This window comes from Lycorma delicatula, chromosome 3 (assembly GCF_047948215.1).
Source record: "Lycorma delicatula isolate Av1 chromosome 3, ASM4794821v1, whole genome shotgun sequence".
Classification (NCBI taxonomy): Eukaryota; Metazoa; Arthropoda; class Insecta; order Hemiptera; family Fulgoridae; genus Lycorma; species Lycorma delicatula.
In genome coordinates this window covers 113,162,660-113,189,929 of record NC_134457.1, presented here as the reverse complement: position 1 = coordinate 113,189,929, position 27,270 = coordinate 113,162,660, and the positions used below count along the sequence as shown (strand labels likewise).

The following is a 27,270-nucleotide window of genomic DNA, read 5'->3' as shown; positions in this document are numbered from 1 at the left end:
TTCTTAACCTGTATATGATTGTAGGTTATGTTAGGCCAGCAGTGCGCGCGTTTTGTGAAGTTGTGGGTGGTTTGTTGAAACGAATTAATTTCTTTGTAAATTTTGTGTTTACTTAATTGTGAACGATTTTATTTATTTTACTGGTGGATGAATGTTCGTAATCTTAAAGTTTTTTGTAGATGTGATCATGTCAAATAGTCCTAATTCTGGTTCACGCTGTAACGTTAGCTTTTCTGTCACGCCGAAATCCGAAAATAAAAAGTCAAGAAGTTCAATTTCTGGATTTTCACCAGTATCAGGTACAGTTAACTTACCACAGTTGTATCATAACGAACACGAGCAGTTTTTTAAACTGAAATTCAGTTTCGTATCCTTTTATTTAGTCGGCAACATTTTTTCTTCAGATTGACTAGTTAATATCAATATGGTGGGTTCTGAAATCAACTGATCCTGGGTTTGATTGTAAGTTGTAGTTTGTCTTGTCACTTTATAATCACAATTTTTATTAAAGAAGTGTTAATAAACGCCTATGACTTGGTTCATTCCTCTTAAGAATAAATAAATAATTTTTGTAGTTCTTTTTGTAAAATAAATTTAGTAAGTAAATTGCTTTGCCAAAATTCATTTTGTAACCCCTTTGTTAGGCCCATTTCTTTTAGGCTTCACTTTTTTGAAATTAAGTTAAACATTAAAATAAATTGGTTAGGAGGATCATTTCCCAATCTGTATATTTTGGGGTGAGCTGGCTAATAAAGAGATATTGTGTGTATTAAACAGTATTGTAAACATTTTTTGTTTTTATCAGACTATTAACTTCATGCAGATTTTCATACATATCTCTGATAAGATGGTAGTTAATAAACTCTGCATGGAGAAAGGCGTTTATGGCTTATATACTCATGTTGTGATGTCCGGTATTGGTATTGATAATTCAGAGTAGTTACTTGATCAGCTTCAATTTTGTTCATAACACAAGATCTAAATGTCATAAAGCAGGTTTGAACGGGATATGATCCATGGAAAGTCAATGCTCATTCTGTTACCAATAATTCAGCAGTCATTTTGTGAGTTATAGTGACCTGTTCTGGTCACCAAGCAAATGCTAATCTGTTCTCTGGAGAGAAGTTAGGGTTAAGGTTAAGCTAGAGTTTTGTGGAGTGAGGAGTTGTCAGACTGACAATTATTAAGGCCATTGAAGATGACTGACAGCATTGAACATCAGCCATTGAAGGTGATCAACAGCAATCTTCATAAGCACTTTCCACAAAAGTCTCCTTCAGCTTTGACCTTAACTCTAACCTTAAGACTAACCTCAACACAGAATTGATTAGAGTCTAAACAGTCTCTATAACAAAATTGATGCTAACTGATAATGCGGTAGACTTGCTTGGGTCATTCACTGACCAGGGAAGCAAGGTAACCTTCTTCCAACATTTAGATCTTTTGTTTTTCTGATCCTTAGCATATCTACTATGGTAAAATTGAAGTTGATCAAGTAACTGCTCAGAATTACCCTGATGTTTCTAGAGTGAAATGCTCAGTGCTAATTAAGTACAGGATTTGTTTTTAAATGGTTGCTTTTAACACACAACATGGATGCTGGGTACTACATTAAAGAAGAACCCAGTAAAAAAAAAACCAAAGTCCTTTAAAAGAAAAAAATTCCATTAGCCTAAGTGAAAATAAGTATTACACATTTATTCAATTTTTAATCTTATGTGTAAATAATTAAAAATATAACGGGTGATTCAAAAAAGAGTTTAAAAAGCATATAAAAATTAATTGAGATAACCCACAAATTTGGTTAAGCCCTCATTTCATGGAAAAACACATCAAGTTTTTCACCAAACTTTGGTTTTCATATGGCTTCTACATTTGTAATACGTCACACATCCCACCTGAAGTTGATTTCATCCCAGGCTGTAGCCAGCAAGTTGAGCATTACCTCTGCAGCTGTGGTGTTAATTTGAAGTCTTAGCTCAAGATCAGCAGCCAAAGGTGGTAAGTACACCTGATCTTTAATGAAACCCCCATAAGAAAAATCCTTCATGAACATCTAAACCGTCTTTCTTTATAAGGAAGAACAGGCAATACTAAGGATTATTACTGAACAAAAAGTGTCCTTTCTGTTGCTTGATGGGAATATCGAAGAAAGTCCCTAAAAATGAGGACTCTTGTACAGCCTGATGTTAGTTTTGTCCAGGCTCTTTCCAACAATGTACAAAAGGAGAACTAGTGCAAGGAACTGACAAAGTTGGTTCAAGCTTTGTCATACCAGGTAAAAGCTTTCACTTCTGCTATTGCAATGTTGAGAACATCTGTATTTTGTATTTTGATACGCTCACCTTGTAGCTCACCAGTCATGCAGTCTCTAGATTCCAAGCCTTTACCTGGAGCCTTCAAAATGCCCTTGGGCTTTTCATGTTTTAACAATGGAGAGGCTCTGATGTCCCCCCCCTCAGCCATCCTCAGCAGAAGCCTCCAGCCTCATTGGGTGGTGCCTTGGGTCGGTATGAAAATATCGACCCAGTCGTCTTTTTTCAACACATATCAGCATCTTAATGGCCTTTCATTTGTCCTGACTGAACCTAGAACTTACATCGCTGTATGCCTGCATACAAACAGATTTATATCATTAAACAACTACGGGCTGCCCAACCCTGATCAAAGTTCCCATGGGATTAAACAAAGTGAGTGACTCCAAAAAGCCCCCAATCTCTATACCATGACTGTCTGTGACTAACATGTCCTACGTACGCTTGTACATGGAACAATCAACTGACCAACAACTATGTTGGGCCAGTTTTCCGACTCGAGCACAGTTATATACCAATTATTTATTTATTCCAATAGAATAAAAACGTTGAAATGCTATTTATCTTGTAATTCAGATAAAAATTTGCGAAATTATGTGTTTGAACCTCTTTAATAGCTGTAGAAGTTAAATATAGCTTTGAAATTTTGCAGATACTTTTCTTAAAGTGTTACAAATACACTTACTTAATTTTTTATTATTTTAAATAATGACCAAACACAGATGGTTAGAACAAAGTAATTATTTCAAATAAAGTATAAGTTTGGGAAGCACCTGTATGCGGAGGTACAGTAATTTTAGACTATTGGGAGTTAAAAGGTTAAAAAAGCTACAGACAGAATATTCTGTCTGATAAGTTAATGAAGGATTAAGATAAAGGTACTGTATTTCTCCTGTTTTGTTGAAAATCTATTGAAATCATTGAAACTTGGCAAAGTGAGTGATGTAGTATGTGTTGTAAAAATACATACAACATTATGTATAATTTATTTGTTGATCAGGTTATATTGATGTATAATGTTATATGTGTGGGCCATGAAAAAGCAGTCCCACCAATGTCTACAGTAACCTGTATAAGCTCAGTGTAACAACTAACATACCTGAACTAATCTTCAGAGTAAATGTTGAAATGGTCTCCACCAACACCTGAACATTGGTGTGCACAGTTTAACAAATGCAGGTGTATCTGCAGTATTCCTGGAATATTTTGATACACTTATACTTTCAGCATTCCCTGTAAATAAGTCACATGTTGACAAGTCTGGTGACTAAGGCAGCCATAAGCCTCTACGCACGGTATGAAAATATCGACCCAGTCGTCTTTTTTCAACACATATCAGCATCTTAATGACCTTTCATTTGTCCTGACTGAACCTAGAACTTACATCGCTGTATGCCTGCATACAAACAGATTTATATCATTAAACAACTACGGGCTGCCCAACCCTGAACAAAGTTCCCATGGGATTAAACAAAGTGAGTGACTCCAAAAAGCCCCCAATCTCTATACCATGACTGTCTGTGACTAACATGTCCTACGTACGCTTGTACATGGAACAATCAACTGACCAACAACTATGTTGGGCCAGTTTTCCGACTCGAGCACAGTTACTACAGATGGGATTACCTACACCCTTTTTTACTGGACAGTTTTTCATATAGTACCGTTTCTTTATGCAACATGTGCAAAGCTCTTTCCCTTTAAAGTTTTTTACCACATAGCCAAAACCTGTAGAAATACTGTATTTTGCATGATTGAAAATCAATAAAGACACAATTTTTCTAAAAAATACTTAGCTCTCAACTGTTTACCGCATTTGATGACATAATGCATGAGACTGCTTTCTTTATTACCCGCTCTGAAAACAATTTTCAACTTGCTTCCAAATTCCTCTGTGGAATAAGCAATATTGTAAGCCCTAATTGCATCAATAAAATTTTTCTTACTTAAATTGTACAGCATGTCATAGATAATCATACAAGGCCGAAGAGGATTCGTAGTGACTTTCTTGATCAGATATTGCTGCATTCCCGCATGATGCATAATTTTTGATTTAGCCTTGCTATCATTGACTAGGATTCGCACACCTTGCAGATTTTCCTTAACACTGATGATTCTCAACCTCTTCTCTCTTACCTCCAATTTTTGGATTATTTCGCTTTTAAAAGCCGCTGGAATGACACTCAAAGGTTTGTCAATTAACAAGACCTTCGGTTTTGACACATTAACTTGCTTTACATCCTCAGCAGTCGACCTCATGGTAGATGGCAGTGAAGCGGTCCTAGCTTGTTCACCCATTCAAGCTCCAAAGCCTTCAGTGTAGTCTTGTAGTCTTGTAGTATTAACAAGTGTAGAAACTGCATCTTCCTCAACTGAGACTGAATGTATGTTGCTTTCTTTTCTTTTACGTTTCTTGAGTTGTCAATGAATTCTTCAGTCTCAACATAATAACAATGTCTGAACTAATGATCATGAAATATTTGTTTATTAGTTCATGTCCATTAGTTCAGTCATTGCTTGATACCATATCCGCAGAGGCCAACTGTTACTCTAACTTCTTTAAGACTGTTACTTCAGGCTTCTTAGCTCGCATGGGTGGCAAAACTGTTTTAGATTGGGTCATGGGGGGGGCCAGAAAGTTATTCCATCAACCTAGTTTTGGAATCAGAACCAGAAATCTTTCCTCAACTACCTGCCATGACTCCTTCACCAGGAACAGCTTCTTTTGCAATCGTTCCTGCCCATCAGGTAAGAAGAGATATTTTTGATGGAAAGGTCGAGAGTGGTTCACTGAAAACCACTTAAGTTGGTACATCACCCAATAAAATTCCCGCTGCGCCAACTTTGGAACAAACTACTAAGATCTCAATGAAGGGATCTACAAAAAATTAGTTGCATGGTACAGTGTTTTTGGCCTCCCATGCTTTCAACTCCCTGCCACCATCTCAAGGTCTGTTCAAGAAGATGGAAGCTAAGTGCCTGAAGAAGCAAAGCGCTTCCTAAAAGTTATTAATAGCAAAAAGAAAATATTATTATTAAAAGAAAAGAAACATATAGTATTTGACAAATAATCTGCAGTTTTATATATAATAGGAAAAGAGTATTTATGGGTACAAATGTTATTCATTGGATTGTTTGTGGGCTACATTCTCGCTGTAACGATATTGAAATCCTAATAAAAAAAGAAACTTTTTTAATATTGTGTTTGCAGGAGACTCATCTCCATCCTCAGGTTGTGTCCTTTCATGGACATGTCTGTGATATGCAACTTTCAAATTGAGGGCAGAGGACGTGAAGGCGTAACTGTTTTCCTAAAGGAATTCATATAGCAACCCGCGACAAATATCTCTGCGAAGATTTTGAAGTCCTAGTCTCATTGAAGATATCGGCACCATTCAAAATAAGTATCAGCATCTTATACCTTCCTCCAAATTCCGATATCAGTGATGATGATCTTCTGGTCTGTTTTCCCAGATTCCTTTACCTTCTCTAATAATTGACAATTTCAATGCCCATCACTATTCATTGTCATATTCTTCCCAAGGCACTATAGTTCATCAACAGAGGTAGAACTTAGATTTCTGCTTATTAAACGATGGATCATACACATTTATGTCATCTTCAAGAAGTACATTTTCGTGCATCAATCTATGCTTTTGTTCAGCAACCTTAGTCCCATGTCTTACCTGGCATGTTTCCAAAAGAATTCTTTGGATCATAGACTCTGGTTGTTATCTCAGTCCAAAATAGTGATTTGCCTCAGAGTCCACCACGCAGATGGGTGGTTCATAAAGCGGAATGATCGGATGCAAGGATTCCTTTGGCCAATATGACATGAGTGGTAATGTGAATTAAACTTGCCAAGTTTACTCACCTAATTCTCAATAGCGCAAATGAATTCATCCCTTTAACATCTGGAAAGCCAAGGCGGCCTGCTTTTATGATTTCTCAGGCCATCCATTTTTATTCAGATATCTGAGTATTCAGTAGTAGTTTTTAACTGTTTTTACCATTTGGTGTATGGCAGATGGTAATTTTATTATTTTGATTTAGACTTTGTAATATTTGATTGGTTTTATATCACTTTTTGGATTTTTGTTTTTAATTGTTATTTCTAATATTATTTACTTAGTATATAAGTATCGTGTCTGGGTGCTGATAGTGACACTTCGTTGTACGCTCAGAAAAACAAAACTTAACGTGTGTTGGTGAAAACTATAAAATTTTAGGATCCAGTTTCTGTATTGGTGCCTTATTTGATTTTTTTTAGTTTTCTTGACAGGTCTGACATAATCTGTCTTATGTTTTCTTACATAAGTTGAGAAATGAGTATCTTTTTTATGCTTTCTGTTATAAATCTTTTTGTCTTAGATATTTTCATATTAAACATTTTTGTAATCAGATTATCAATACTTAAAAGATCAATTGTAATAATGCATTACTCTTATCTGCAATAATTCCTATTGAAATTATTTCAGTTCCAGATAGCCCAGCCAGTCCCAAAACTGTTAATCTGACTGGAAATCCTCGAAGAATACGTGATAATGCTGCAGAATTATTTAATCTTATAGAAGATTGGAATACACACCAGTTAGAAGGTGTTTCATGTATAACTGATATAATAAACCTAAAATTTTCTTTGTAAGTTTTTATTCATATTTATAATTTTTCTTTTATTCTAACGTGGCATTTTTTCTCAATTTTGTTGTATCTAAGTTTATTGATTGGATTTATGCCTGACAAAACAAGTTAACAGACTTTTCCTATTTAATATAACTTATGGTTGATTGATTAAAGTTATGTACAATAGCAGTAAGTGAGAATCAAAATTGGATTTAACAAGTTTGAATGCTAATAAAATATATTAAATTTTTATATTAAAGTCCCTAAAGTATGTGTTTATTTCATTTTAAAAATAATGTTGTTTTTAAGAATGATAGTATCCTACTGGTATGTACTATTACTGCATTTTATTTACTTTTAAAAGTAAGATAATCACAAAAATTGGTGTATATATATATATATATATATATATATGTATATATGTTTGTGTGTGTGTTTATTTGTTTTTAAATTTGTATTCTTGAAATAACAAATTTTACAGAACATTTATAAATTTTAATTTTTAGAATATTTTATTTTATAAAATAATAGTAAGAATAACAGAGTAATTTCAAATTGAACATTAATTGATTAAAATTTTAAAGCAGATGTACAAATGAGATATGGCTATTAAGTAATGAGACTAATGGTGTAAAATATTTTATTTTAGATTTGTACTTATTTAGTTATTATCCCCTTCAATATACACCCCCCCCCCCTCTAACCCTGCAACGCTTCATGTGAATTTTCCATTGTTCAAAACAGTGCTGGAAGTCTTCTTCTGTGAGCTCTTTCATGATGTGTGCCAATTTTTCTTTCACAGCTTCAGCGGTTTGAAATCTTGTTCCTTTTAATGCAGATTGATCTTGGGGAACATATAAAAGTCACATGGTGCCATGTCAGGCGAATAAGGCAGATGGTCTAACACTGGGGAACCCAGTGTAGGTACACAATCCCATGAATATAGAAAAAAACAATCATTATCACTTTGAATTTTGATTTGTTCATTCATGCTTTTTATATCTGTAATCTGTGAAGCTGGGGCTTTCTAATGCATGGATTGATGCTTAGTTTTTGGATCATAAGTGAAAAACCAAGATTCATCACATGTTATCACTTTCCAAGAAGTTTGGGTCATTTTCATTGGTATTCAAAGTTTCAGAACAAACATTTTCACAAGTTTTTTTTTGTCCGATTGTGAGAATTTTAGGTGTCATTTTTGTGCACACTTTTTGCATGTTAAAATTGTGATGTAAAATTTGCCTTAACATTCTTTGTCAATTCCTACAATTTCAGCATTTGCACGAATAGTTAATTGACAGTCAGATTGGATCAGATTAACCAATTTTTTAAATATTTTTATCTGTTTTTGACCTGGAAGGGTGACCCAGGTGGACATTATCTTCAGCGTCTCCTCAGTCATCTTGGAAATGCTTTAATCACTCAAAAACCTATGCACTGCTCGTGATAAACATTCATTGCCATAATACTTTTTTTAATAAAATATAAGTTTCAGTAGTGGTTTTTCCAAGTTTCATATGAAATTGCATGACAATTCTTTGCTCTAATAAAACACTTATAATTTTTTGGCAAAACAAAAAGATGTTATCTAAACAAAGGCCATGGCCAGACTAATATGTCTACAAAAAACTGGAGTGGCAACAATCAAAAGAGAAGGCTTCATGGTACACAGCTGTCGGTCGTATGAATTTGGTGCATGTACAGTATTTCTGTAGCAGCATTAGTCTCGTTATTTATTAGCCATGCCTCGTCTATCACATAAACTTAACATCATTAAGACCAGTGACATAAACTTAACGTCATATATTTTGCTAAAGATAATTTGGTAATTTGTTACCCTGTCAAAGGTATGAGGTAAAATTACAGACAGCTTTTATGTATCTTTTACTGATTACTAAAATGGACTGTCATTTGAAGTTGTTTACTTGTCTATTACCCAGTACAGGTGATGTGACATTTTTATCACATCACCTATACATTTAAGTCAATTACATTTTTGTAATGAAAGTAACCAATTACTCACAAAGGTTGATGCTGAAAATAAAATATTTTGGAAAAATTGAAGTATTTATAAATTTTAGAATCAATTAATTACGATTTCTAAATATGGTTTTGTAACCAATTTCTTATTTATTCCAATAGAATAAAAACGTTGAAATGCTGTTTATCTTGTAATTCAGATAAAAATTTTGCGAACTTATGTGTTTGAACCTCTTTAATAGCTGTAGAAGTTAAATATAGCTTTGAAATTTTGCAGATACTTTTCTTAAAGTGTTACAAATACACTTACTTAATTTTTTTATTATTTTAAATAATGACCAAACAAGATGGTTAGAACAAAGTAATTATTTCAAATAAAGTATAAGTTTGGGAAGCACCTGTATGCGGAGATACAGTAATTTTAGACTATTGGGAGTTAAAAGGTTAAAAAAGCTACAGACAGAATATTCTGTCTGATAAGTTAATGAAGGATTAAGATAAAGGTACTGTATTTCTCCTGTTTTGTTGAAAATCTATTGAAATCATTGAAACTTGGCAAAGTGAGTGATGTAGTATGTGTTGTAAAAATACATACAACATTATGTATAATTTATTTGTTGATCAGGTTATATTGATGTATAATGTTATATGTGTGGGCCATGAAAAAGCAGTCCCACCAATGTCTACAGTAACCTGTATAAGCTCAGTGTAACAACTAACATACCTGAACTAATCTTCAGAGTAAATGTTGAAATGGTCTCCACCAACACCTGAACATTGGTGTGCACAGTTTAACAAATGCAGGTGTATCTGCAGTATTCCTGGAATATTTTGATACACTTATACTTTCAGCATTCCCTGTAAATAAGTCACATGTTGACAAGTCTGGTGACTAAGGCAGCCATAAGCCTCTACGCACTGTTTGTTCAGCAGTAAGTAGTTGATGTGCACAAGTAAGTGACTTCTCAGATGTGGTCGCCTCATTTTGCTGGAGGCAGTAGTAGTCATGTTCTTCTGTCAACTTTTGAGCAAAGTGTTCCAAAACGGTCAGTTAGACATCTATGTTGTTGAAAAATATTGAACCAATAATAGCATGGTAGGGGTAACTTATGTATTAGGTGCAGATTTTCTGACACCCATTACTGGGTATTTACGTATTCCAATAAATGAAATAAGGTCGTATCTGACATGATAAATATAAAAGGTCCAATTGACCATTGCAACCACATTCAACAACCAGTGACAAAAAGCCACATTTTCCCTTGTATGGTTCCTACAATTTTTGCACAGCTGTGATACAGTATGGTTTCAACTTCAGACTCTTCAGCACACATCTGCAAGTTGTTGTACCCACCCTGACCTGTTGTGATAGTTTTTTCTGGTAGACTTCCAAGAACTACAAAGCACTCCTTCAGAAACATGGCAGATGGGCGCCCTGTTCTTTGATTTATTTACAAAAGATCATTTGGGCCATTTCTTCACGAATTTCTGAATGTTGCATTTATTTGGGATGGGATGATTAGGAGTTGATTTATGGAATAACTTCTGTTTCTTTCAAAGGACTGTTTTTATTCATACTCTACAATATTCAGTCGCTTTAGTATTGTTAATTCCTAAAATTTCTTTGGTTTTTTAAATTGATTAGGCTTTTTTTTTGATAAGTTTCATTGTTATAAAATAGTTTGAATAAAAGATATCTTTGGATATGTTTTTCCTGTTAGAAATAAAATTTAAATTAAAAATAGTTGTTAGAATTACTTTCAAATATTCATTGTAATTAATTACATGATTAATTTCTTTCTATTATTTATTAATTCATTTTTTAATAATTTTGAGTTAAAAGTTTTAATAATTTTCAATTTTTTTTGCAGGGCTGAAGATGATGCCTGTGAGCTGACAAGAGATTATCCTCCTGGGATCAGTTCTTTGTTGGAAAATTTAGATGATACTTCTGGAAAAATGGTATTTTAGCTTTTCTTTATTTTTTTAAATGCATATATTATAGTTAATTTTTAGTATTGTAGTATATTATAGTAAAATTACTGTAATATAACTCACAGTTATGATTATTATTGCATATATAAGTTAAGGAATTTTGTTGTTGTTACATTCAGAAAGACTAAATTTTATTACATTTATTGATTTTTACATACAGGTTCTACAATTCTTTAAATTTAATTATGGAAGTTAACATTTTGTGATCATTTAAGTTTTTTTTTTTAAGTTTATTTCGGAGTTAAAATTAAATTAAAAAAATTATTTTATTACACATTATTTAACTTTATTTATTTATTTATATAAGATGCATTTTATCTTACATTTTGTTTTTATTTTATACTCTGAATGCAAGTATTTGCCACAACTGAAAATTGTTATAACTTTATATTAACTTGACATAAGTTTACTGATTTGACTTGATTTTATAACTTTACATTACTTGTTATCTCTTAAAATATTATTAAAATGTAATGTAAAATTTCACAAGATCTGTTGTGAGTAAAAATTAGGTTACTTGCTACATTTGTAACTAGTTTATTGGTGTGATTCTTTTGAAAAGTGGCTAATATTTTTTTACTTAATATTTAGCATTATTTCTACTTTATAAACAATGACTTTCTTAGTGGAAATCTTAAATCTTTCTGAACAAGAAATATTGTTTTCCATGTTATTTCTTGACTATTTGGCAAGGAAATGTTTTTAGAACCTTTGTTATTACTGTAAGTACCTAGGATGGTATTGGTAGTGCCTGTCTTTTGGGTTTTTTGCTTTTTCTTTTAATTATGAAGTGCTATTGAAAAGCATCTATTCTTAGCCTTTTTAAATTTATTGTCATATAATTTCAAGTAGCCCTCTTGTGTCAAACTATGATCCAACACTTTTACTATGTGTTTGTGTATCTAATTCAGTTCTAGATAGTTAATACCTAATTCTGCTCAAATCATTTAATTGATTTGTATTTTATGAAAATCTGTGTCTGCTGGACTTGTTTGACCATTTCTTCTGCAATTAGAGGTCTACCTTGAAACGGTATGCTGTGTATTACACAGCTAATACCAAGAAATTATTGTAAAGTGTGTTATAGTTCAACCTTTGTGTATTATTGATGTTAATTTTCTTTGAACATTAGTGGTTTCATATGATCTTTTTAAACAAATGATACTGTCCCCTGCACTTGCATATATTTTCCATATGGGTAGCCAGATTTCAACATCTAGTGGGTGCTTTGTGATTCAACAGGCTATGTAGCACTATCCCTTGTTCAATAACCTTGGTTTGTATCCAGGTATAGTAGACTCAATCTTTCAAGAGTATTAAACTTTTCATCTTGTCTCCAGGAGGAAAAGAGAAGGCAGTAGAGGTAGAGGTTTTTGGAAAACTTTGGGGGTCTCTAAGATAAACCTTTATCTCTACCTATCACTCCACAACTCTACACCTCTACAAATTTATTCCATTATTTTATATATTCACTTTTTCTTTGGTCTTCTTCTTAATCTCTTCTCATTATCACCCAGTTAAACATTTTCAATGGTAATCTTCTTCCCTCATTCTATTAACATCTGAACCATTTGAATCTTATTCTCCCCATCCTGTCCAAACATATCTTGTGTTAATGAAGTGCTTTAGACTTCAAATACAATAATACAAATATGAGGGATCTCTCATTCATTCATTAATTTCTTACACGATCCCTCATTGTCTTGCCTGTTATGCTACTAAAAAATTTCTTCTCCGTAGCTTGTAATTAACTTGTCTTCTGTTTTTTTTTTAAAAAAAGCCTCTGCATGATATGTCTGATTTGTCATGTTTTGAGCATTAAATGTACTTACAGATTTTATACACTGATAAAAAGCTGTTCCAACCTTTTATCCTTCTTCCTATCTCTCTATCAATCTTTCCATTCTCTGCCAGCTCAGTACCCAAAGGTTAAGTTAGCTTCTAACTTAGGTAAATCAAATTTAATAATAGGTTAGTAGTAAAAAATTAATCTCACTACCTAGAATTGAGTTAGTTTTTTTTTAATGATGAATTCTCCAAATTAGTTTGAAACTTGAATGTGGAAATATGGAATAGAAATTTTATAGTGTAGGAAAAATGTCATGTCTGACTGGAATTCGAATCTGGAACCTTTCCAATATGTAAGGCTTAGACACTACCATTCCACTATTGAGGTATTGCTGAATTATTCAGCTAGTAATACTGTATTAATATTAAACATTTTTGTAAAATATAAATGAAATATTGTAACTTATGTAACTGTTCTTATTGTTTTATTTTATTTTGAATTTAAAACTTTTCTTAAATAAATAATTATCCTTAATTTTCAGAATGATATCATTGAACGAATGAAAGTCATTAGTAAAGAACTACATAGCATATCAAAACTGGAGTATTTTCGAACAACTACTCCAACACCAATGTTTCTAACATGGCCACCAGAAAAATATGGTTAGTAATATGGTATGTAGTTGTAGACTGCAGTCATGTATTTATGTTTTATATCTTTATTTCACATATTTTGTTATTTTTAAATAAATACTTTTTAAGTATGTGTATATCAACTGTCAGTTCTTTGTTAAGATAGAAATCAGATTTGGGATGTGTTATGTGATAGAAACTTTATTAGATTTGAGTAATTGTGTATATTTATTTAGTATAAAGTGTTGTATTTAGTGGAAAAAACATATTTTTAGTTAGTTGATACATATGCACTATTGTTTAAAAAGAATTAGAGGAAGAATTTGATCATCACTAATTTACAGATGATCACTAATTTTTTTTTAAATTGTATAATTTTGAATTTTAGTAATTTATACGACTTTTATTTTGTGAAGAGTAATTAATTTACTTATTTATCAAAAAAGTAATTTTATATTTATTATAGATATATTTGTAGTATTTAGCTAAAATATTGGACCAGAATTATTTCACCTCAGGCAGAGTTAACCATACCTGTTCTGAGATTCATTTTACTAGTCAGTGTTATTCTATGAGATTTATATAAATTTATATTGAAAATAGATTTATCACTGCTATTAATTGTGATCTATTGTCTGTAAGGTAAATAATTACAAAATTATTGGTTTTTTCAGGTGAAAGTGCAGATATAATTACTGAAGCTTATTCAAAGCAACTGAAATTACAATTTTATATTAAAGAAAATATTGCTCATTGTTTCAATAAATCAAATGCCATACTTTATTCAGCGGCTTGGTTGTATCAGCCATATATTGAGGATTCAATCAATCTGCTTTTAGAAGCAATGTTGAAAGAAACTGGCTTAAAATGATGCTTTTGATAGTATATTGCATGGATCTTGGTAATACTTTTTTCGTACAATAGTTCATAAGTTATTTATTTATGTTCTTTTTTATTTCAAATATAAATCACCTTAAAAGTTTTATATTATATTTCTGGTAATAGTTTTATAAATTTAGTTGGATATCTTATAAATCAATGAATCATGACAAATAAAACAAAAGCTAAAAGTCAATAGAGTTTTTGTAGTTATAAAAGTCCTTGGAAAAAAATCTTAAAATACCATAGCAAGCATTGTGTACTTTGTTGTGTAGCTGTGATATGTGGTATGGTTAAACAAAATTTATTGATACTTAAGAATCCACTTTTTTCAGAATGTGTAAGGGTAATCCAAAAAGTAGTTAAAAAGGAGTAACTGACTACCTGTTAACACGTTTGGCGCCAATGATGCATAAGTGGCGGCTTCTTATTGTTCATTCCCCAGCCTGTGTGCGCACATATGCATTAACTGCAGTCGTTATGTTCTATGTTGTAGCAGTCAGACCTTATTTCACTTCTTTATATTTTAGAGGCGTGTTGCTTGATACTTAAACAACATAAATTCGTGCTTGGTTTCTGTTTTTTCTTTTAATTATTTGTTATGGCAGATGATGAAATACTAGGACTTTCGCACTGAAGAGGCAACAACTAAATGTAAAAAAAGTAATGTCAGAGTTTGAATAAAAAAATTTTTAGAAAACGATAGTAGTGATGAATATTTTGATGGTGACAGTGACTCAGACTGTGATTGGGGGGATGACAGTGATTACGAGTGTGAAACTGGGAAATGTGATACTTATTACAGAATAAAATTCCAACGACGATGGTTTTGAAAACTTAATTGACAAACAAAACGATGACAAACAGACTCCTGTTCCTAATAATCAAACGCCTACAGATTTACCTTTTAATATTTTGTGGGTATCAGCACTGCCAAATTTGAAAAATATCCCATATACTGGAAATTCAGGTTTACATGTGACAATTCCTACTGAAGGTAAGTCACATATGTTTTCTTGGAAACAGCTGAACAGAGATGAGGTACAAATATTTTTAGGAATAGTTCTTCACATGGGTAACATTAAATTGAATAGATTAAAGGCTTACTCATCGTTTATATAAAATCTCATGTTTCAATGATTTTATGGGACAAAATAGATTTATGATGATTTTAAAGTGCCTCCATTTTTGCTAAAATCAGCTAGAGGATTTTGGCCATAAACCTACTGACTGCTTATATAAAATAAGTGTTGCTTGATTTTTTTTAATAATAAAAATGAACACTATTATCCTGGTAAATAATTATACATTGACGAATCAGTGTTGTTATGGCAAAGTCGATTAGTAATAAGACATTATATAAAAAATAAAAAGCATAAATACGGAATAGAACTGTATCTTCTAACCGAACCTGATGGTACAGTTTTAAAGCTAAACGTGTGCACTAATGTTATGGACGATATGGGGGAAAAGGGTCTTGCAGCAAATGTTGTACTTCATGTAATGGGTGGAAAATTAAAGGCAGGGCACTCTTTGTACGTGGATAATTTTTATAATTCATTCCATCTCCAACAACTTTTTTTTTTGTAGAGTTCCAACAGTTTCCAAGAAATTGTTGGAACTCTACACATACACCACTGGTACTCTCCGCAATAATAGGAAAGAAATTTCTGATGTTTCTGAAGCGAAACTGAAAATTGGTGAGTTGGTATGCCCCAATATTCACAAGGAGTAGGAATTGGGAAATGGTGTGATAAAAGAGACATAATATATATATATATATATATATATATATATATATATATATATATCAACAGAATTCAAGATTAAGCTTGCAGAAACAAAAAGTAAAAGAGGTCAAACAAAAATTGAACCAGTGCCTATCATTAATTATAACAAGTATATGTTCGGTATTGATTACCAATATCAATTGTTATCTTACTACCCATGTGCCAGAAAAACAATTTGCTGTTACAAAAAAACTAGCATTTCATATGTTTGATATGATAATGTTCAATGCATTCAAACTTTACAGCAAAACAGGAAACTCAAAAATACCATATCATGATTTCCGATTGGAGCTCTTGCCAGAGAATGCTTCACGGAAATAAACACCCAGCAGTCCATGTTGTTCAAAGAATGCATGCACTATATGGGCAGATGTGAAGCAAGAGAAAAATACTGAATTCTCTGCTAAAGATGCTGCTTTTGTGCAAAAAATAATAAACGTAAAGATACTATGTTTTATTGTAAGACCTGTAAAGATTTCCCTGGATTGTATTTTGAGTGTTTCGAATCATATCATACAAAAGTTTTATAAAATTAAAAATATACATACAAAAAAACACATTTTCATAATAAGGCAATTCTGTTTACTTAGATTTTATAAGATTTATTTGTGAGTTTACTTTTTGATTCATTATTTTCATTAGAATGAATAAATTTATTTTTTATTTTTCTATGTAATCTGTTTGTAATTAGGATTTATATAAAAAATTTGTAGAATCTTGAATATAATGAATAAATAATAAAAGTAATTGTTTTTTTTTTTGACTGGTTTGATGTAGCTCTCCAAGATTCCCTATCTAGTGTTAGTCGTTTCATTTCAGTATACCTTCTACATCCTACATCCCTAACAATTTGTTTTACATATTCCAAACGTGGCCTGCCTACACAATTTTTCCCTTCTACCTGTCCTTCCAATATTAAAGCGACTATTCCAGGATGCCTTAGTATGTGGCCTATAAGTCTGTCTCTTCTTTTAACTATATTTTTCCAAATGCTTCTTTCTTCATCTATTTGCCGCAATACCTCTTCATTTGTCACTTTATCCACCCATCTGATTTTTAACATTCTCCTATAGCACCACATTTCAAAAGCTTCTAATCTTTTCTTCTCAGATACTCCGATTGTCCAAGTTTCACTTCCATATAAAGCGACACTCCAAACATACACTTTCAAAAATCTTTTCCTGACATTTAAATTAATTTTTGATGTAAACAAATTATATTTCTTACTGAAGGCTCGTTTAGCTTGTGCTATTCGGCATTTTATATCGCTCCTGCTTCGTCCATCTTTAGTAATTCTACTTCCCAAATAACAAAATTCTTCTACCTCCATAATCTTTTCTCCTCCTATTTTCACATTCAGTGCATCTTTATCTTTTCACCTTATACTGTTACTCCGAATCTAAATTGTTCTTTAACATCATTAACTGCTAGTTCCATATAAAGATTAAAAAGTAATGGAGACAGGGAACACCCTTGTCGGACTCCCTTTCTTATTACGGCTTCTTTCTTATGTTCTTCAATTGTTACTGTTGCTGTTTGGTTCCTGTACATGTTAGCAATTGTTCTTCTATCTCTGTATTTGAACCCTAATTTTTTTAAAATGTTGAACATTTTATACCAGTCTATGTTATCGAATGCCTTTTCTAGGTCTATAAACGCCAAGTATGTTGGTTTGTGTTTCTTTAATCTTCCGTCTACTATTAATCTGAGGCCTAAAATTGCTTCCCTTGTCCCTATACTTTTCCTGAAACCAAATTGGTCTTCTCCTAACACTTTTTCCACTCTCCTCTCAATTCTTCTGTATAGAATTCTAGTTAAGATTTTTTATGCATGACTAGTTAAACTAATTGTTCTGTATTCTTCACATTTATCTGCCCCTGCTTTCTTTGGTATCATGACTATAACACTTTTTTTGAAGTCTGACGGAAATTCCCCTTTTTCATAAATATTACACACCAGTTTGTATAATCTATCAATCGCTTCCTCACCTGCACTGCGCAGTAATTCTACAGGTATTCCGTCTATTCTAGGAGCCTTTCTGCCATTTAAATCTTTTAATGCTTTCTTAAATTCAGATCTCAGTATTGTTTCTACCATTTCATCCTCCTCAACTTCCTCGTCTTCCTCTATAACACCATTTTTTAATTCATTTCCTCCGTACAACTCTTCAATATATTCCACCCATCTATCGACTTTACCTTTCGTATTATATATTGGTGTACCATCTTTGTTTAACACATTATTAGATTTTAATTTATGTACCCCAAAATTTTCCTTAACTTTCCTGTATGCTCCGTCTATTTTACCAATGTTCATTTCTCTTTCCACTTCTGAACACTTTTCTTTAATCCACTCTGCTTTCGCCAGTTTGCACTTCCTGTTTATAGTATTTCTTAATTGCCGATAGTTCCTTTTACTTTCTTCATCACTAGCATTCTTATATTTTCTACGTTCATCCATCAGCTGCAATATATCGTCTGAAACCCAAGGTTTTCTACCAGTTCTCTTTATTCTGCCTAAGTTTGCTTCTGCTAATTTAAGAATTTCCTTTTTAACATTCTTCCATTCTTCTTCTACATTTTCTACCTTATCTTTTTTACTCAGACCTCTTGCGATGTCCTCCTCAAAACTCTTCTTTACCTCCTCTTCCTCAAGCTTCTCTAAATTCCACCGCTTCATCTGACACCTTTCTTCAGGTTTTTAAATCCCAATCTACATTTCATTATCACCAAATTATGGTCGCTATCAATGTCTGCTCCAGGGTAGGTTTTGCAGTCAACGAGTTGATTTCTAAATCTTTGCTTAACCATGATATAATATATCTGATACCTTGCAGTATCGCCTGGCTTTTTCCAAGTGTATATTCTTCTATTATGATTTTTAAATTGGGTGTTGGCAATTACTAAATTATACTTCGTGCAAAACTCTATAAGTCGGTCCCCTCTTTCATTCCTTTTGCCCAGCCCGTATTCACCCACTATATTTCCTTCCTTGCCTTTTCCAATGCTTGCATTCCAATCTCCAACTATTATTAAATTTTCATCTCCTTTTACGTGTTTAATTGCTTCATCAATCTCTTCGTATACACACTCTACCTCATCATCATCATGGGCGCTTGTAGGCATATAGACGTTAACAATCGTTGTCGGTTTAGGTTTTGATTTTATCCTTATTACAATGACTCTTATCGCTATGCGTCTTGAAATACTCCACTCTCCTCCCTATCTTCTTGTTCATCACGAAACCTACTCCTGCCTGCCCATTATTTGACGCTGAGTTAATTACTCTAAAATCACCTGACCAAAAGTCGCCTTCCTCTTCCCACCGAACCTCACTAATTCCTACTATATCCACCTTTACCCTATCCATTTCCCTTTTTAAATTTTCTACCCTACCAACCTTTTTTAAAAGTAATTGTGTGTATCTATAATTTTATATATTTTTGTTTTGTCTTGCGTAAACAGTATTCCATAATTGGTTTTTGAATATAGTCTAGTGTTTGACGTTAAAAATAGAGTATTACCTCAGAATTCTTTTGGGCACATCGATTTTTATGAAAATTTATAATGAAGCTTTAACTAATTCTCAAAAGTTGTATGTTTCTGATGTATGATTTTTGTTTTTTTGGGGGTGAAAACTTCGCCTTGTTAAAAAAATTCAAAAACCATAATTTAAACATTTCTTAGATTGAAATCATGTTTAAATATGTAGAATAAACATTCTTTTATGTTTTGGAATATAATTTTTGATGTTTACTACATTTAACCCTGTCTAAATTAAATGTTTTCTTTGTCAGTCATTCCAATCAATCTATTTCTAAAAATATGCAGTTTGACAATTTTGTGTGTATTTTCACCTCTTAGTAATAGAAGTTATTATTAATTACTTTTAATGTGATGGAATTATACGATTGCTTTTTATTTTGGTTTCTTGCAGTAAGAATTTTTGCTGTATATGTTTTTCCTTTACTGCTTTATGACTGATCTGCCATCAGAAATAAAAGAGAACCAGAAACATGTACATACAAATTAAATTCCTTAGTCAATGATCAGTGTAATGAATGAATAAATTTTTGTAGGTTACCTTGCAGTATTTAATCCAAAACATAGATTATTAAAGAAAAATTTATGTTATAAATTGCAACATTTTTTGTTTAAAGTAAATATGTTTACTTGATATGTACATCCTTATAGATAAAAGTATGCTAGGAGTTAAATAACAGAATTAAAATTCAGACATGAAGTTCCACTTCTTGTACAATCATGTGGGAAACAGGATAATACTAGCTCTTATAACCAGTATAGTAATGCAAGTAGGTTAAAACATAATATTATTCTAAAAGTAATAGACATCTGATGGCTTTCTTCCTTTTCTACTGATAATTAAATTAAGGTAAACTGTCCGTTCTTATTAAACTTTATGAAATATTGCTGACATCTAAGATAACTTCACTGATAGGATCAAATTAGAATTGATTTTTAAGAAATTATGTATTTTATTGTAGTGCTACAGTTTTCAGCACAATGTGTTTCATATCGTTATAAACTGTTCTTAACATGAAAAGCATATGATCAGTTCTTCATTCACTGATCATATCGATATCTGTTGTATACCATCAATTAGTCCTATAATTAGTCCTATTCCCTTTTTCTTTGGATAGCTATCATAAGGATTTTATCAGTTCTGTTCATGGCTCCATCTGTATCATGCCAACATCCATTAGTAGGCTGTACAGCAGTTACTTCCTATTTTGGTTCAGGGTGGAAGTGATTGTGAAGCTATTAGGAATCTTGTTTTCTGTCAAAAGAAGTGGGTTATACAAAAAGCCAAACTATTAGCTGGTTTGTTTATCATGTCAAGCCAAACTTACTTCTCCTAAAATCTAAATTATTAACATGTTTACTATATGCTTTGTTATTACTTATTTTAAATGAAATTATTGAAAATTGTATAGAATTTTTTTCTTTTTACTTAACCCTTAAAGTCTCAGGTATTTTCAGCTAGTATCAGTCAAAAACCTCAATCCATTTTTCAGAAAAATGTAAACCTTTACTAAAATTGACATAAAAAATAGTAAGCATGTAAAAATAAGGAAAAATTTTTCACTTACACAAAAAATCATGATGATAGTAGTAAACGTGCTTCCAATACACTATATTGATCCAGTAATATACTAAAAAAGCTTAATCACTAAAATTAGGCCACAAAATCTAAAATTAATACATTTTCTCTTAAAGTTAAAAAGTAACAGATAAATTTATGTTTTTGCATTTATTTTTTTCTTAAAAGTATGATATTTTACGAATAAAATAAAAAAAAAAAAAATACTGAATATGTACAATATTTACAAAGTTTCTTGATTTTTACTAATTTTTGGCACTTTCAGCGCTTAGCTTTGGAAAGCATTCACTATGTAGTCCTTTGTTGCAGCGGTTGCAAACAGTTCTTGTTGTGCTTTACCTCCTCCCTTCCTTGGTACAAACTCAACACCTTTTTTTCCTTTCTTTCTGGCAGTTTTTGCAATTTTTTCCTTTCTTTCTGGCAGTTTTTGCAATTCAGGGGAACATTTCATTTGTAATCATTAATTTCCCAATGTTTCAATGACCTTTATCGTGAAAGCAAGTCGTGATTTAATCTTTGTACCAGCATTATGTTCTTTGTACAAAATGTATGAGTTGAGAAGCATTCTATCCATAGCATTAAATGTAATCTTCTTAGTAATGCATTGATTTCCTTTCATCCAAATATGTGTACAATATTGTGTTAGATGTATCAATTCCACCCATCTATGAGGTTGTCTGAAACATTTTGAGCCTCAACATGACGATGGCAGCACTCATCAACAGAAGTTAGGGAACGTATTTGTGCATGCATTGAAAGGTACTCACTAAAATTTCAGCCATTTTGGACGCTCAGTTGTTGTTTGATAATCATTTGAGTGTCATTGTGATTGTTTTTGTGAAAATGGAAAAAATTGAATATTGTGCGATGATTAAATACTTGCATTGGAAAGCCAATACTTATGCAAATTAAAATCGAGTTGGACTCTGTTTACAGGAACTCTGTCCCATCATTTGCCACAGTGAAAAGATGGACAGATGAATTTAAACATGGTTGTACCAGCTTGGTTGATGATGAGTGTTTGGGTTGGCCAAAAATTGCAACCATCACCAATATCATCGAAAATGTTCATGAAATGGTACTGAACGACCAATGAATTACGGTTAGAGAAATAGCAGAGGCTATGTGCATATCGAAAGATCATGTTTGTCATATATTAACTGAAGAATTGGATATGTGTAAGCTATCTGCGTGTGGGTACCATTTTGCTCACTTTGGAGCTAAAACGCCCTCGAATGAACATTTTCAAAGCCCAGCTGCAGCAGTTTAAGAAAAACAAGTCACTTTTTTTGCGTCAATTCCAAACTTTAGATGAAACATGGATCCACCACTATACTCCTGAGACGAAAGAACAGTCAAAACAGTGGACTGCAAGGGGTGAACCTGCTCCAAAAAAGGTGAAGATGGTTCCATTGACTGGGAAGGTGATAGTGATTGTTTTCTGGAATAGTAATGGAATTTTGTTTATCGATTATCTTCAAAAAGTTGAAACAATAACGGGACAGTATTACGCATCATTACTTGACAAGCTGAAGGCAGAGATTGCAAAAAAACGACAACGTTTGAAGAAGAAGAAAGTACGTGGCCATCAGTATAATGTGCTATGGGTGACTTCAATGGTCACCCATGGCTAAAATTCACAAATTGCACTTTGAATTGGTTGACCACTCACCATATTCACCACATCTGGTCCCAAGCAACTTTTTCTTGTTTCCTAACCTTAAAGTTTCACTTGGAGGAAGAGATTTTCATTGGACAAGGAGGTTATTGCATATGTAAATGCCTATTTTGCAGAGAAAGATGCCAGCTACTATTTGGAAGGGTTAAAAATGTTAGAGCATTGCTAGAAAAAGTATATAGACTTGAAAGTATATAGACTTGGTTGAAAAATAAAACTGTATTTGACAGAAAAAATACGAATTTCTATGTTAAGTTCAAAACTTTTCAGATAACTCTCATATTTATTATAATGTTGTATAATTTCTAGTTTTGAGACAACTTCATGCCTTTGTTGAACAGTTACATCTACATCTCTTGCTAAGCATTTGCTGGATAAAAGCAGAACAGGGGGCTGTTTCAGATTTTTTCTCTGTAAGCACAAGCAAGCCATGGCTTAGAATGAAAATATTGTTTCTCACCTACAGAAAATTTTCTTTTAATTGTTGTGGTAAAAATTTTCTGTTTCTTCTAACAGTGCCTATGATATAGGAACCAGACTCATATAAATATTGCAATTAAGGTATTGACATGAAAAAAATTTTCAAAAAATATGTTAACCTTTATATAGTTGCACATTGTTAGCAATTTTTTTACTATAAAATATCAAAGACCAAGTTTCTAATTTAAGTTTTATCTTCATCCCTTTTTGAATTTTTGCAGGTGAAATATCCTCTAAACAGTAATTACCAGTCACACGACATCCAAAATTTAATCCTCCAATGTTAGTGTTTTTTGTTGGGCAAATATTGTAGTAATGATGTGTGACTCTTGGTACCGACTAAATTTTCATCAATACTTATTTGTTCATGTGGTATATAATGGTGGCGGAATACATTATTATCATGGTCAACTATTGGTTGATATCTAATTCAGGGATCAGGGATCTTTGTGGTTGGGAAGTGGGCAAGTGACTATTGACTAAATGGAAAAATTTTTAAATGAGTGAATCTATGTGCAGAAAACATTCTCCCAAACCAAGTTGCAGCCTGAGAAAAACTGTCATTCATGCCTGAAATATGTGTCATTCAGGAGAATAATATCAAGTAATGATAACTAAATACTTTTTTCTTAGCATTATGTTCTAAAACTGAAGTCTGTAATAGCTTATTTATTAACATTGTTGTGCTGCTAGTTAAAATATAAATGTCTTGAAAGAGTAAACATTTATATGATGATGAACCTGTCAAAAATTTAATTTGAAATGTCAAAAATTGTATTTTTTAATCTTGGCAAAAATTGTACAACAGTTTGTATAGAATCACACAAATACATGAAAAATATGTAAAGATGAGTACTTTCAATCATTTTGCATTTTAAAAAATTAACATTTTTGGATGTGCTACATCATTGATTCTCGTTTTCACCCACCATTGAGAATCAATTTATTTTCTAGTGTCCCCCAAGATTTTTAAACTTACCATCACTTAAAAATAATAATAGCAATTGCTGTTTTTAAGATGTGCTTCTAAAATTGCAATTGCAATTATTATTTTTAAACGTATCCTATTTCTGAGTTAAAACTTAACATTTTAAATGTGAGCAATTAAAATGCATATTTAATCATATTTGGAAGTATTTTTATTAAAATTGCTTTTCAAAAAAATTACAATGGTATCTATATAGATTTTTTTTTAAGTTAATGATTTTTGAAACCTGAAGTATACTGTCAAAAATTAGAGTATTCAAGCTTTAATTTTTTTTTTATTCGTTTCAACCTCTTGGTTGCAAAGTTAAAGCAGTTTGAATACAATCATTTTTTATCATAAAATATAGGTGTCCCTTTAGTTTTTCTACTAGTGTAATAGGTATTTAATTTTAGTTTGAAATATCAGGAAAACATAAATTTTGCCTTTTTTCTTTAATCAGCCACATCGCCTTTCTAGACTGTCGGAACGCCCCAAATTTTCTGTGGGCCTTCTACCACTCCCTTCTGAAGATCTCCAGCACCCACAAGGAGGGCATTATCACCCGCTTTGAGAACGAATGTGCTACATGGACTGAAGCAAAATAAATATTAAATTTTGAATGTTAATCATCCTTAAAACTACAAGGCTTTTACTCAGAAGTGATTTTCAATGTACTGCAAGGTGTTTTTTTTTTTTTGTGTCGGCCTGTATTTTTTCCAATAACATGATTATCCCAACAATCATTGAAAATGAAAGGCACTTTAGCGCAAAGCCTTTTAAATTAAGTTTACGATTTGCGTAAACTCGGGTATCATCCCCCAAGTTGTGACCTTTACGTATCTAAACATACATGTTTCTTCTTCTTTTTTTATGCATGATAACTGCTGTATTGATTAAATGTCTGCCCTGTGTTTTTTAAGCAGAATCTTTTTCCATAAAAAAAGATTTAAGTATACCTCATACTCTAAAATCAATATTTAACATCATATAACAGCAAAATCCCCTGTTTTTTTTGTCAGAATTCAAATTTTAATATTTTTAGATGCAGAATATCTTAAAAATTAATTTTAACATTTGATCCAAAGAATGGCTTACTGTTGAATATTAACAGCTACTACTATTAAAATGGCTATTAGAATGGCTTACTGTTAAGTCAAACTACTCAGTTTTTCCTAATTTGATTACATTAAATGTGTTGGTTTGGAACTTACCAAGTATTTTAAGTGATTTGAACTTTATAAGGGCTGGTTAGTCTAGTTGGGTTCTAACAGTCTGTTCATATTCTTGATTTTTAGTTAATTTAATTTTCCATCACTTAAATACAATAATTAAAAGTGTGGTTATAAGTTGTACCTCAATATTATTAAAGAACAAGTATTGTTCTCTGCCTGTCCTTAAAAAACATGGTATCATAATATTATTCTACTGTTTGGTAACAGTACATTCTCTTCACATGTGTGATTAGTAAAAAAAAAAAAACATTTATTTTAAACATGGTTTTATTATATATACATTAATAAAAATATTTTTCTTTCAAATATCAGTTTTAAATTATAATTATGAAAGAAAAGTGTATCAGTCAGACAAAATATGACACGTTTTTCAAAATTTCTTTTGAAGTATAAATAAAATAAATCTTCAACAATTTGTACTTCTCATTTATGCTGTGTTTCTTAAATATACACTTATGTTCTTTTCTCAAGTTCTATAATTTGAATGTTTTTGTTATTGATAAAAGATTAAAATAATTATCTTTTCGTAAGGTAGCCAACAAATTACCTTAAATGTATTTTTTAAATCTTTAAAAACGACAGAAATATTTAATATGGTGTTACTGTATGTTACTCATTTTGATGTGATTTTTAAATTCTTAGATTTAAATATTTTGAAATATATGTATTTAACTGTGTATTTTGATTATCACTGTATAATTTCAGTTTTTAATAAACTTAATTTTAAGTCATTCATTTCTATTATCAGGCCTTTCTGAGGAGCTAGATGCGAGAGGAACCATTGAAACTCCAGTTGCTGAACCACCTAATTCTCCTGCAGTTGGCCCCATAGCCTCTGGTCAGTCTGGATCATGTAAACAGTCAACACGGAGTACTAAAATAACTGCTAGCAAAGTAAGAGATGATAAAACAAGTTGTACTAATGCTACCAGAAATGACGTTTGGCTCTCTCTGTAACATGTACATATACATCATTATTAAAAATGTTAATATTGTTAATAATTAAAATTTTTCTCAGGATCAGTTTTTTTTTTTTATATTTTTAAATTATCGCTTTGTGGTTAATGAAAAAAAGTTGTACATTAGCAGTTTTATTACACGCTTATCATTATTTATTGTATTGCATATTTTGTTAGCAAATCTTGTTTTTTTTTATTATCAGTTCAGCCACAGATGCTTAGTTTCATGCAGCTCTACAGTTAGTTAGTTATATATAATTGAAAAGATTTTTGTCAATACATTTTAAATTAATCTCACTGTCAAAAAAGACTAAAAGGTGCTCATAGAGTCGGACAACCCGCTTGTAATTCTAACTATAGTTAGAATTACTTATAGTAGTTATAGTTAATAGCTACTTATTAATGATAATTAGGTTTAACTGTGTGTTCAGCAAAGTAAATAGTGTACATAATTTTTTTTTTCACTTCAATGTCACAATAAATGTTCAAAATGTCTTCCTTGAGCTTCAGATATAGGTGTCAATTAGTTTTTTCATTTCCACTTCAACTTTCCTTAGAATTTTTGCACTAATATTAGTGCAAAATTCTAATTTTTAATATTTCTTTTCAAATCGTCCAAAGTGTGTGGATTATTCTTAAAAACTATTTTTCAAATTATCCCATAAATAAAAATCTAGAGGTGACAGATCTCGGGACCTTGGAGACCATAGTCTACAGGATATTAGTAAAATTCATGTAATTTCATAGCTGAAATCGGCAGTGCCTTCACTGCCATGTAGTGCCATCTTGCTGCAACAAGCAGTTTTGTTACTTTCTTTCAAACAAGATTG

At 31.7% G+C, this 27,270-nt stretch overlaps 2 protein-coding genes across 2 annotated transcripts in view; one reads left to right on the top strand and one right to left on the bottom strand.

Moving 5' to 3' along the window:
- On the top strand, positions 1-26,369 carry LOC142321899 (cyclin-dependent kinase 2-interacting protein-like). Its single transcript, XM_075360405.1, has 6 exons — positions 1-299; positions 6,794-6,956; positions 10,790-10,880; positions 13,244-13,364; positions 14,009-14,235; positions 26,230-26,369. The coding sequence occupies exons 1-5, from the start codon at positions 152-154 to the stop codon at positions 14,203-14,205; spliced, it is 720 nt and encodes a 239-aa protein (XP_075216520.1). The 5' UTR covers positions 1-151; the 3' UTR covers positions 14,206-14,235; positions 26,230-26,369.
- Positions 26,294-27,270, bottom strand: part of LOC142321900 (uncharacterized) — a 267,911-nt gene continuing 266,934 nt past the window's right edge. Inside the window, exon 5 of the mRNA XM_075360406.1 lies at positions 26,294-26,432. Within this exon, the coding sequence (XP_075216521.1) occupies positions 26,321-26,432 (112 nt within the window). The 3' untranslated portion in view covers positions 26,294-26,320. The remainder of the gene's footprint in view (positions 26,433-27,270) is intronic.

What these genes read in the sequence shown, in the direction of transcription:
- LOC142321899 (XM_075360405.1), top strand. Translation starts at nt 152, where the DNA reads ATGTTCGTAATCTTAAAGTTTTTTGTAGATGTGATCATGTCAAATAGT. An exon ending in ATAAACCTAAAATTTTCTTT is followed by an intron (nt 6,957 to 10,789) that starts GTAAGTTTTTAT and finishes TTTTTTTTGCAG; the next exon opens with GGCTGAAGATGATGCCTGTG. An exon ending in ATGATACTTCTGGAAAAATG is followed by an intron (nt 10,881 to 13,243) that starts GTATTTTAGCTT and finishes CTTAATTTTCAG; the next exon opens with AATGATATCATTGAACGAAT.